The sequence below is a fragment of the Protomyctophum parallelum genome (assembly GCF_964188405.1).
Source record: "Protomyctophum parallelum genome assembly, chromosome: 16".
NCBI lineage: Eukaryota > Metazoa > Chordata > Actinopteri > Myctophiformes > Myctophidae > Protomyctophum > Protomyctophum parallelum.
The window spans coordinates 32,845,557-32,858,681 of NC_139711.1; the positions used below are offsets into that span (position 1 = coordinate 32,845,557).

The following is a 13,125-nucleotide window of genomic DNA, read 5'->3' on the forward strand; positions in this document are numbered from 1 at the left end:
AAGCTTAATTTCCATTGGTGCAGGCAAGATATATCTGTTCATGAGAGTGCGATGATATTGTGTGCATTAGTAGCCTATATTGGGATCTTTTGTTTTTAGAAACATGCATAAGTTCTCATTTCTACTATTCCGCCCTATACTATAGCCTCCAACGAGGCTCCCGAATCCCCCTTTACCAGGCCCATATCCTACGAATCGATTCAAGAGGCTTCGCTGGGACAGTCGAGGGCGGCGGCAGCCTGCAGGTGCGCGCCAGGGCAGGCAGAGGAAAACTCATGAAAAGACAAGTATGTATGACATTAAAGTCTGGAATCCCATTTCAAATCGCGACTTTCAGTAGGCTGAGTTTAGTCTATAATTATTATTTTGCGTTGTAGACTGCACTCAGTGCACTGTAGCCGGCACACATGAATTAAAACCCCATCCATGCCTGGCTGCATGTTGTGCGCGCCCCACTATTCACACTTGATCGCTTCATAGTTTAGGGGACTTTTTAAGCATGAACGCGCCAATCTCTACTCACTCATTCTGTCTGTCGGTATCATCCGCCTCTCCCCTCCTCCTCCTCCTGCTCTTTACAGCCAAACGTTCACATCACAGCTAAGCCAGCGCAGCGTCCTTTCTATCCCACACTGAGAGCTTGCTGCCGAGTCCGGGTGAACGGTGCCATCATGCGGTGTCCTAAGTTTCGGGGACTCGGTCCAGTTGGATTCTATATTTGGATGACCTTTCTCTTCAGAGGTAGGCCTAGTGGACTTGACTTATATCAAAAAAAGAGAGGAAAAGAATGCTTGGCTACATGTTGAATATGATTTGATATTTAAAATACTTTAATTCGAATTGATAATATCCTACAGTTTGCACAATTATGGGAATAGGTAGCCTACATGTTTATAGATTTTGAAGTTGTCTCACTACAAAACAAAAGAAAATAATAAAGCTCCCCTCTGTTTTTATAGCTACTTAGCCTGCTCCAAAAATGTATAGCTCACTTTGAATTTGTGATTGATTGATTATTGATTAATTAATTGATTCATTGATTGATGTATTAGTCAAAGTAAACAGCATGGAAAGTAACACTTGGGCTAAAAGGATAATATTAAGGTCCTGGCTAGTGGGATCATCCCAAAACGAGATGTCTCATCATGTATCATTAAGCAACATTCTAGACACAGATCTGAGTGTATAAGCCTATTTGGCTGTGTTTGTCCATGTGTTTGTTTAGGCAAAGCTGCATATGTGATAGAGTGGTTACTGAGGTTTAATTGTGGATCAAAGCCATGTGTTTTTATTTTTGTATTGTTAAGGACATAACCTGTGTGACCACTTTGTGCACAATCATCAGTGTAAGTGTAAGTTGTAAGTGCAAGACGTGAAAGATGATTGATGGGAGTGAAGGAATGGCAGGACGAAAGTGCATGAGACAAATAGAAAGAGAGGATATCCAAAGTGCCCAAGGTTGTCTTCTAGGGTTATTTTAGTGTCTGGTCCAATTGAGGCATGAAGAAAAACAGGATTGCTGATGGGGCTTTAGAGGTTTATAGCTCTAACAACCAGCTTACCACTGAGAAGCTTCTGTGCACATCTGCACTGCCTGTTGTAGTCTGCCAAAAAGACACACTAGAGTGGCATGAAGGTTCAAGAGAGGATACTTAGTCTGGGGAGGAAATGTGGTGGTGGTGGTGGTAGCATTGAAGTAGTTAATGTTTGGACTACAGTACACAGCTAAACGTATAAGACACAGGCACATGTGCTATAACCACATTGACTTGCTCATGGAAGCTAGTGGTCCATGGCGTTAGTGTGCATGGCTTAAACACTTAAACCATATACTGTAGGCCAGGGGGGTCCAAAAGGTAGATCGTGATCTACCAGTAGATCACACAGGCTGTGCAGGTAGACCACATGACATGCCCCTAAAATATAATTTAAATTATTTAAAAAACTATTTTTGGCATCTGCCACTTGAATTAAGGTGACTTCACATTAGACATCAAAAAGGGAAGCTCAAAACCCAAAATGCAATACTTTGTCTTCAAGAGTGTTTCGCAGTTTCGCACAAACATCAGTATTACAAAGTTATATAAAAACACCCTACCAATTCCATTTCCGCCCTCTATTTCCCATTCTAAGAGTGTTTGCCTAATGTAACTATTTTCAGCAAAGGGATAATATTTTTGGTGGGTAGATCTGGTTGAGCTGGTCATTTTGAAAGTAGCTCTCAAGTCTAAAAAATGTTCTAAACTAAATATCTTTGCAGAATTTATAGCTGTTGTAGATCTGCTATTTTCACAGAATGTAGGGTCAAAAGTGGTTAGATCTGCTATTGTAGGCAAAGTGTGTGTCTGTCTGTCTGTGTGTGTGTGTGTGTGTGTGTGTGTGTGTGTGTGTGTGTGTGTGTGTGTGTGTGTGTGCTCGTGCGTGCGTGCGTGTGTGCGTGCGTGCGTGTGTGTGTGTGTGTGTGTGCATGTGCGCGCGTGCGTGTGCAGTGTGTGTGAATTACTCCTCAACTAATTCTCAAACTGTTTGACCGATCAATTAACCTTTTGGCCTATTGTACCTTGATTCCTTGGACCCATATGGGGTAAACAGCTATTTGGTTATTAACGTCTGCCTGTAATTGACTTCCAAAAGGAGGGGCCTATTTCTTAAAAAAGGCCTTAATTATAATATGAACGAATCAACCCCAAATTGGAAACACGTTATTTCACGTCCAAATGCTTTCACATCTGGCCATAGGGGGATTGATTGATTGATTGATTGATTAAAATATTTATTAACAGTTTGCAGAATTACAGTACATTTCAAGCACAAACTCAATACAAAGACTGTTAACTGTGAGTGGACGACCCAATTAAGCATTACACTTGTTTACAAGAGGGTCCACCATGTTCAATTCATCAAAACATTTAGAGACGTACAAATAGACACTTCAATATAGTCATAGGGCAGCTGCAGAGACAGCTGAAATTATGCAAAGCTACACAAAATCATTAAGAACAAAAGATACAGGGTGCTCCTGGCTTGAGGTGGTGAACTCAAGCAAGCTGGGTGCTCAACAAATATGTTCTTCTAGAGAAAAAGGGAAGCAGACACAGAAGGGGGCGGCAGGGGTTCAGGGGTAGAGTGGCCAGTATGGCTGGATGGTGAAGCGTGAGGTTCCCACTTCCCAGTTCAATCCTGGGCTCCCCGAGAGTTAGTGTCGAAATATCCTTGAGCAAGACTCTGAACCCCTAATTGCTCACGATGTGCAGGTTAGTGCCTTGCATGGTTTTCTCCGCATTAAGTGCGTGAATGGGTGAATGTAAACAATGCATAATCTATGTAAAGCGCTTTGGATAAAAACGCTATATAAATGCACCATTTACCACTTGAGTGAAGGTTATAGTTAAATGCCTTAGGGCATAACGTAATGCCCTAATTAATAAAGGCCTTTTAACAATCCTTCTCTGAAGTAAACAGAGGGCTTCCCTTTTCCCTCACAAAACTAATCATAGCACATGGGTGTTTCAACTTTTTCTTTCTCTGCCCTTGTTGGGGAAATGTACTCCCATCCGTCAGACACATGCCTCATTATAACAAGTTCCTATTCCCTTCATGGCGGGGCCAGTATGCCTGCAACGTATTGAATTATGAATTATGTCAGACATTTTATTTTATGAATTCTCGGCATGCAGTTTCACTGCTTCTAGCACTGTAGCCCTGAATTCAGAGCTGTGACATGCCTGGCCGGTTTTACCCACTGGATTAGGATTAAATCTCCACTAGTTTTATGGCCTTGACCTCCTCAGCCATAGATTATAAATCACTCTTGTGAATTCAGCCATCTATACTCCATTAACCCCCCCAAACCCCCCCAGGGCCCCAACCCCCCCCCCCCCCCCTCACACACACACACACACACGCACAAACACACACACACACACACACACACCGTGGGTGTCAATCGCTACGCCATCATCCATCCATACATCCATCCATCTTCAACCGCTTATCCGTTGTCGGGTCGCGGGGGCAATATCTCCACCAGGGAGCTCCAGCCTTCCCTCTCCAGAGCAACATTACTAACTTCCTCCTGGGGGATCCCGAGGCGTTCCATGGCCAGTGAGTCGATTCCTCCAACTGCGCCTTGGTCTGCCCCGGGGTCTCATCCCATGTGGGACGTGCCTCGAGGACCTCCCTAGGGAGACGCCCAAGAGGCATCCTAACCAGATGCCTGAACCACCTAAGCTGGCTTCTTTCCAAGCAGCGACTCAACTCCGATTCTCTCTCTCGTGTGACTAACTTCTCACCCTATCACTAAAGGAGATGCCAGCCACCCATTGAACATTTCGGCCACTTGTATTCGCAACCTTATTCTTTCGGTCATGACCCACACTTGACCATGGTAGACAAGAGAGCTTTGCTTTCTGGCTCAGCTCTCTTTTCGTCACAACAGCGACTGCAATACCGCCCCTGCTGCTCCGATTCTCTGGCTGATCTCCTTCTCCGTCCTCTGTTCACTACTTCAACTCCTTCACTTGTGGTAATGTCTCATTCCCTGAGACAGAGTGACACAGACATCCTCCTTTCCCCAATGCCCACACACACAACAAGCATGTGACAAGCACGACCAGTCAACTATGGTATATAGAAAGTGTAGAAGGTGGCCGCTTGTTTTCAGATGCCTCATATAAAATTGATGCGAACTCTCAGCATGGTTGCATCTCTAGTCTCTTGTCGTCCTTTGCTCTGTCACTCCTGCATGTCTCCTCCATCCTGCTTTATCCCTTAATTGTTTTGTCTTTGAAATGCTGTCCTGCTTCTCATCACTGATGTGCCATCTTTTTGTGCCTCACTTGATCTCTCCCCTGCCGTCTGTCTGTCTGTCTGTCTGTCTGTCTGTCTGTCTGTCTGTCTGTCTGTCTGTCTGTCTGTCTGTCTGTCTGTCTGTCTGTCTGTCTGTCTGTCTGTCTGTCTGTCTGTCTGTCTGTCTGTCTGTCTGTCTGTCTCTCTGTCTGTCTCTCTGTCTCTCTCTCTCTCTCTCTCTCTCTCTCTCTCTCGAAACAGGTTAGGTGACAGGCTACCCACCCGGATTTTGCATTGGTCTTTCTTTTCTGACTGACTTGTGCCTCAGCCAAGCGATTCATATTAAAGGAATTGCATTAGACCATTACATTACTGAAGTAGTTCTGACCTTATAGTTCAAATATGCACATTACTGTAAGTCTCCGGTTGCACTGGCAGATGTAGACTATACTTATAGCCATGGGTCCATTTGTACACTCATTCTGCAGTGTATGCACTGTACTCACGATTTGCCACAGATCTGACCGCTAGGCGCTATATGCCCATATGGTCATGTGCATATATGAAAGCCACCAACTTCAAACTCGGCGTGCGCAGAGGCAAGGACTCGAGGGAGTGCGATGCCCGCCATCGACTAGTTCGGATATCCTGTTGTCCAGAACTACTGATCCAACCGATACTGTATGCCCATATATGGGTATTCCAATATGGGCATAATACTGATGACAGTATAGGGATCTCCATATATGGGCATAAAGGGTATACAGACAGACGGGTACAACAGGTACTCAGACAGTATGGGCCGCATACTTTCACTTTCTCTTCCAATTTGTTGCTACTTTTTAGTTACAAAGTAAGGCATTAATTTACGAAAAAGAAAATATAGGGTTAATCGTAAGATATTAACTGATCGAAACATTGACAGCAATAAATAAGCTGAGCTTTTTCATTTTCAGTGTGCAGACTCTATTTATTATTGTTAAATTATTGTTTGTCCTGCACCCGTCATGCAAATATTCAGGTTTATGCCTGGCCGACAACAACAAGAGGGTACAGAATGTCCTCAGTCCATGTTTAGGGCCCTGCACGTTCACGGCTGGGACTAAGAATGTAGATACTTTGTCTAGAGGATGGTGTTATGGGAAAGGTAATGTGACAATTGAACATTTTAAGGTTCACCCCCCCCGGGAAGCATGAATCTGCTCAGGAAGTTCCATGGTAATCTTCACTTTAGACTAGACGTGTGTGTGTGTGTGTGTGTGTGTGTGTGTGTGTGTGTGTGTGTGTGTGTGTGTGTGTGTGTGTGTGTGTGTGTGTGTGTGTGTGTGTGTGTGTGTGTGTGTGTGTGTGTGTGTGTGTGTGTGTGTGTGTGTGTGTGTGTGTGTGTGAGGGTGTGTGTGTGTGTGTGTGTGTGTGTGTGTGTGTGCCCATGTGTGTGTTTGTATCAGGCATGCCCAAATGTGGAGTCTATGGAGATGTAAGAACATCATTGTGATGTCAGAAGAGGCCAGCTCCATATATGGAGATCTAGGGGTGATCATGTGTGATCAATTGGCTAATTTGGGCCCTGTCCAGGGCCTGGGCAGGGGCTTTTGTGCTCGTTCTGGACAACGAGCTATCCGACGACGGACTCGACACCGGGCACTGCACTCCCTGCGGGGGTGTGGAATGCGTGTGTCGAATTTGTCAGTGGGGCGACCGGTTCTCGAGTTATGTGGATTACAGACGTACACACGTACGTACATACAGTGACTTGGTGCATTTATTGATAGAAGATGTCCTTCTCAACCTTTCTCTCTGTCTTTTTTGGTCCTTTTATCATTCTCTTTCTAATGTACACTTAAACAGGCATACACGCACACCTCTCTCACACACACACACACACACACACACACACACACACACACACACACACACACACACACACACACACACACACACACACACACACACACACACACATGTCACACACGTCACACACACACACACACACACACACTCAGTTGCCAGAGACAACACGGTCGTGTTGTCTCTACTTGTCATTGGTCTGTCATAGTCTTTGTTCAGTTGTCCCAGGTTCATAACGCTGCTTCTCATTGGATCACAGCACCCTTGTCTTCTAGAATGAACGATAGACTAGGCATTCCAAAGTCACCCCAAAGCCACATTTGTATTCCCACAATGAGAAAACTCATTTGCTGATGTGATATAATTCAATCATAGCTGGCAGGTGATTACCACCTTCATCAGCATTAATAATGATTACAACACTGTCAAATCCAGAGTGTATTTATAAATTAACACTCCGGATTTTGCTGTATATGAATGAGGCAGCTAGGGGCACTGGTGGATCAATTTTCTTTTTAATGCTACTACAGTATACATCATTTTTCTTTAATTATTATTTTTTTGACCATATACTCTCGTTTGAGTATGTGAATATTATGAAAGACATATTTCACTTTAAACATACAAAAATATTTAATAAAGTAATCCCCCTCACGCATTTGAATGTCCTGAGGGGGCTGTGGTTTTTCTTTTTCTTTTTTTATATAAAATATATATATATTCATGTTTATTTTATTTTAAAGTGAAATATCCCTGTAACATATACATTAAATGTCTGTGTTTTTGTATATGCATTGGCACTGTAGCACGTCTGTTTTCCCACACAATTAATTGATGTGGTCCATTTCGTTTCATCCGGACCATGTTGAACAACATGCCTTCATGGCACTCTCGATTCTCAAGAGCATTCTGATTACCATTGTTCCATGCCCTGGCAATAGGCACAGTCTGCAGTTGCGTGCACAGACACAGAGGGGCAGGTGCTCAAGTGAAAAAAGGGCACCGTGTGCAGCGCGTGGTACCGTCCGGTTGCCTTAATAGTGTGATATTTATACTGTCACTATAGCCAGCTGCACTTAGAAAGAGCTGGTAGCTGGCCTGGGCCGTGGCTCAATGGTCCAGGCATCCCGATGGCCTTTACTGCATATCACCCCCGCATCTCTCTCCCCATTTCCTGTCCCTCTATATAAAATAAAGGCGAAAGCCACCAAAAAAAAGAAAGATCTGGTAGCAGAACCAATAAGAAAGACAAGTTAATATAAATTTGTCCCCTCTTCATAGATCTGATTTATTTCCTTCGCTTGGGCAGCTACAGTACAGGCTTTATGAAGAACATTCAAAGAACCATACTGATCTGCAGCTATATATTGTATGACTGAAATGTCCTTGAGCTTTATTAGGATCAGAGAATCAGATCAGTAAGGTTCTAGATATTGCTAGCCTGGTAAATTTGTCAAGATACGTACACGGGAACTATCTGGAGGAGCCACGAGAGTAGAAGAAATGTTTTAGCATTGTCTCTGGACACGTTGTTGAATCAAAGTTGAATCAAAGTTGTTGAATCTCCCTGATGTAAGACAGGCAGTGATCTATGCAGCACTAAAACAGCCCTCCTGTGTGTGTTTGAATGGTAGATGGCCCTTCTGGCTGTCTGGAAATGGATAGTGTTTTTGGGAGCTCATCTGGGAGCGCTGACCAAGTAAACACATTTAGATGGGGCAGAATGACACGCAGAAGAGGACTGAGCGCATGTAAGCATGTAAGCTTGTGTGTGTCTGTGTGCGTGCGTGTGTTCATGTGTGCGTTGGAATATGTTTGTAGAGGTTGATGTAACTGTGTACACATACAGAGGACTGAGCGCATGTAAGCTTGTGTGTGTGTTTGTGTGTGCGTGCGTGCGTGCTTTGGAATGTTTGTAGAGGTTGATGTAACTGTGTGTTTCTGTGTACACATACTGTACCTCTAATGGTATTATCTCCTGTTTGCAGGTGTTACTCTGTGGATCATGCCACACCAGCATGTTTCTGTTCTTATTTTAATCTTGAACCACAGAATCCTCAGCTAGGTGAGCCAAACCAGTGTTAATTTAGCACAGAGTGTAAACAAGGACCCTATAAGGGTGAATCTTTACCCTCGGAGGCAAAGATTATTATTCCACATCAATAATAAAATAGGATGGACTGATGGATGCATACCGGTAAGCAAACACACATTAACATACGATCATCTCTATAGGGTATGATTTGCTGAGGGATTGAGGCCTCTGCTTTTTATACCCGCCCATACCATGCAAAAACACTTGAGTATACATGCAGTAGCCTATAGTTGAAACAGGGATAGAGTGTTCAGACCTAAGGGGAAGAGGGTGCCCCCCACAGAGTGTTAATTTTGGCCTGTGGGGAATATGTCTCACAAGGAGTCTCCTGGGACAATAGCCTAATAGAAAATGTGCCTAACTGCTTATGCAATCACACACACACACAAACACACACGCATGCATTTATGCACGCATGCATGCATGCATGCACACACACACACACACACTTCAAATGTCATTGCGAATGCAATGAGCACTAATGAGACCCTGCAGATCGTGTCTGTCTGTCTGTATGTGTGTCTGTCTGTCTGTCTGTCCCGCTGTGACACCACCCGCCCGCCACCAGAGGGCGCAGCTGTAGCACACACACACACACACACACACACACACACACACACACACACACACACACACACACACACACACACACACACACACACACACACACACACACAACCACACACACACACACACAGTAGAAAACTTAAAAAAATTACTAACTAAAAAGAAAAGAAAAGTAAGTAATTTATTCTAATTGTTGTTATTGCAATTTACGAGCTGCGTTCGCTTCCCGCGTTTGCACGTCTTACTTGTTGTATCAGTTGTCAGGTATATGGTTTCTCACAGTCGAAGGTGATTAGATTCATATTCTGAAAATAGCTGATCTACAAGCTCACAATGCTCACACCGCCTCGCAACGCCTCTCACTGTTTGTCTCTTTCTTATATTATTTGACAATTTGGCCATTGTTTGTTTGCCCATTTTTTATAGTATAGTTTGTTGATTACTTTTGATGCATTTAATGGTCTTTTACCATTTAATATTCACACCGATGTGTGAATGTGTGTGTGCACTGTGAATGGTTGATTGTTGTGCACATTGTAAATCGCTTTGGATAAATATATAGACCATTTACCATTTCATTTACCATTAGAGTCCTGTCCTCTTGTATCCCCAATCCTCTCTGTTTCTCACTTCTTTTAGAATGCTGCCATCAAAGTTATTGAGTAAGTGCCTAGACTAGAGAGCACTTCAGTATAGCAATCAAAAGCACACGCTTCAGGAAATCTCATACGCCCTAGCAGCAGTCTTTTCTCAATATTCAAATTATTGACAATAATGTATTATAAATGAAGAAAAATGTTACATTTTTTTAATTGCCCCAGCAAGTTTTCTTCATCATCACCGAACTCCACACATTACACTGTGTGCTCACGAGTCAGACACTAAACCTTGACATGCAGGTATTGACATATTTGTAAACAATCAACATGATCACTAGCACACTGTATTACTAATGGCATGAATAATGATAATTTGGCCTATCAGAGACCTTCTTATTGACGAGTGCCAGACTTTAAAAAATGACCTTTGACCTTTCATGTTATGTCCTGGTGTTAAAATGATGAGCTATTGATCCACCACTAGTTTATCTATCCAAACTAAGACATGCCTTAGTTTGGCATGGACACATTCCTCTGTGAGAATGTGTGTGTGTGTGTGTGTGTGTGTGTGTGTGTGTGTGTGTGTGTGTGTGTGTGTGTGTGTGTGTGTGTGTGTGTGTGTGTGTGTGTGTGTGTGTGGGTGGGTGGGTGGGTGGGTGGGTGGGTGTGTGTGTGTGTGTGTGTGTGTGTGTGTGTGTGTGTGTGTGTGTGTGGGTGGGTGGGTGGGTGTGTGTGTGTGTGTGTGTGTGTGTGTGTGTGTGTGTGTGTGTGTGTGTGTGTGTGTGTGTGTGTGTGTGTGTGTGTGTGTGTGTGTGTGTGTGTGTGTGTACATGAATTATCCTCACATTCTTTTCTCTTACATTATTCACCCTCCTATATTCAGCATGATTCATGTGAGTACATACAGGAGAGCAGCGGTTCTCAGTGTAGTCTGGGTACAGGGGTCCTGCATGGAGGGGGTTCCCAGCTAAATGATTGATAGTTGGGAAACAAATGGACCCTTAAGTCTGTAACTCGGCGGGTGTACAAATGGAAGCAATTGGACCGTCACAGGTTCATTTCAGGGTTAAAAGTCATATCAAATGAGTGTGTGTGTGGCCTCTAATCAGACCAGGATCCTTGTAATTTTAAAGGCTGAGAATAGCTGCAGTAGAGGGGCAAGGGGGAAACAATCTAAACCTCTGTATTCTCTCTGTGCTGGAGCGACTAACTTCTCTGGGCACTTTGTGAGAATTTCTGCTGCACTGAGCAGCTCAGGGCATCTTCTCCTCTGTCTCCAAACCAGGCAACAGCCCTGCCATAACTCTCCTCATTACAGCCCTAATGGAGCCCATCAGCACCGTGAGGGGCCATGTGCTCCTCTCCTCTCCTCTCCTCTCCTCTCCTCTCCTCTCCTCTCCTCTCCTCTCCTCTCCTCTCCTCTCCTCTCCTCTCCTCTCCTCTCCTCTCCTCTCCTCTCCTCTCCTCTCCTCTCCTCCCCCTCTCATCTCGGCATCTATGGTTGCTATCTCCATCTTTTGCCCTTCATTTCTCATTCTTTCATATCAATGTCTGCCCATCAAACTTCCGGACCTCACATTCTTTTGTTGTTGTCATCAGTGTATTCCTGACTGTCACTCTGGATTTCTCTGTCTCTTGATCTCTGTAGACTATACCAAGCCCCATTTCCGCTTGCCTCATTTCCATGTCCTAGAGGGTTACCTTGGGTTTGTCTGTGTGTCTGTCTGTGTTTGTGTGTGTGTGTGTGTGTGTGTGTGTGTGTGTGTGTGTGTGTGTGTGTGTGTGTGTGTGTGTGTGTGTGTGTGTGTGTGTGTGTGTGTGTGTGTGTGTGTGTGTGTGCGTGCTTTCGTGTGTGTGTGCGTGCGTGCGTGTGTGCATGCTTTCGTGCGCGTGCATGTGTGTGTGTGTTTGTGGGGTGCATGAGATAAGTAAAAACTGTTGTTGCATGAGCATGTTTGTTCTGTTGGTTCAAGTGAGGAAGATACTCTAGTGAGTTTTTATAATTTTCTAATTTTTCTAATGTCTGTTCATAGTTTATACATAATGGTCTGTATTTCTATAGTTTGTAAATACATCAAAGATGTGAATATAATCCATTTCTAATGGATGCCTTGGCCTGGAAGAGAGGTCATCAGGTGGTCTCCAACCTTCTTAGAGTGTTTCAACCCTCAACCACTACACTCTCCAGTTGGCGGGTCAGCAGTGATTGGCCAAGTCACTGCTCCTCTCCTCCAGGCTTCCAGCTATAGACAAGTCCACAGAGGGGCACCCCGGGCGCAGCCATCACCGAGGCGCAACCAGCACCGGGAGGGAAGGCCACACCCGGCCAACAGGCTGTGGATCGAAACCTGCCGGCCAGGTGCAGCAAACCACTGCTGGCCACACCCCAGCGACCGCCGCGCCCAGGGCACCCCCCCACAGACACTCTCTCTGCCTTGTGTATTCCCGGGCGACAGCAGGCACTGAGAGGACTCTATCCAAAGCTCTTTACCATGTGCGTTACATTCACCCACACACATTCACACACCGAGAGCAGAGGCAACTATAGTGCCTCCAAAATATGACATGTGTGTGATGTGTGCAATGTGCATTATACTGTTGATTACCACAGCGTGTGCTATTAGGGAGTGTGTGGCGTGTGTGCCTTTGCGAAGGTTGTGTGCACTATATGAATGTGCACATTAACATTGACCATGAAGGCTACATCATTTAAACATATTTTATTTACTGTAAACATTATGTAAGTTCAGGTATAAATCTCTCAAGAGAGCTGTGCTACTGAGCATTCAGAACATGCTTACATTGGGGACTAGTGGAATGAAAACATAAGCGCCGCACAGGAGGAGGAGGGCTGAGGGTGGACCAAATAGCCCAACATCCTGTTATCCATATTTATTGGGCGACGCCCCCAGAGGTAAATTAAAGATATAGTGCTGTTTTTTTCCTCGTTTGTTTTGCTAGGTGGACACCCACTAATATCATGTTCTGGCTCTGTTAATAGCCTATACATTTAATTTAGCTTAATTTGCGCCTTAGGCTTAGTGTAATCTCTCCAAGCAAAGCACATGCAGTGCTCACAAGATTGTTTGACTTTGGTGAGAAAAAGTTCCTCATAATATACTATTCATACTTTTTTGTCTACATTAGATACAATTTGATTGACTTGTTTTTAGCACAGAGACAATGACGACATGTGTGTGTGTGTGTGTGTGTGTGTGTGTGTGTGTG

The 13,125-nt window shown here is 44.2% G+C and overlaps 1 protein-coding gene across 1 annotated transcript in view; it reads left to right on the forward strand.

Annotated features, from left to right (window-relative positions):
* Nucleotides 1-671: 671 nt before the first annotated feature.
* Nucleotides 672-13,125, forward strand: part of chrna8 (cholinergic receptor, nicotinic, alpha 8) — a gene marked incomplete at both ends in the record, with an annotated part of 38,181 nt that continues 25,727 nt past the window's right edge. The window contains one exon of the mRNA XM_083785166.1: nt 672-741. Within this exon, the coding sequence (XP_083641292.1) occupies nt 672-741 (70 nt within the window). The remainder of the gene's footprint in view (nt 742-13,125) is intronic.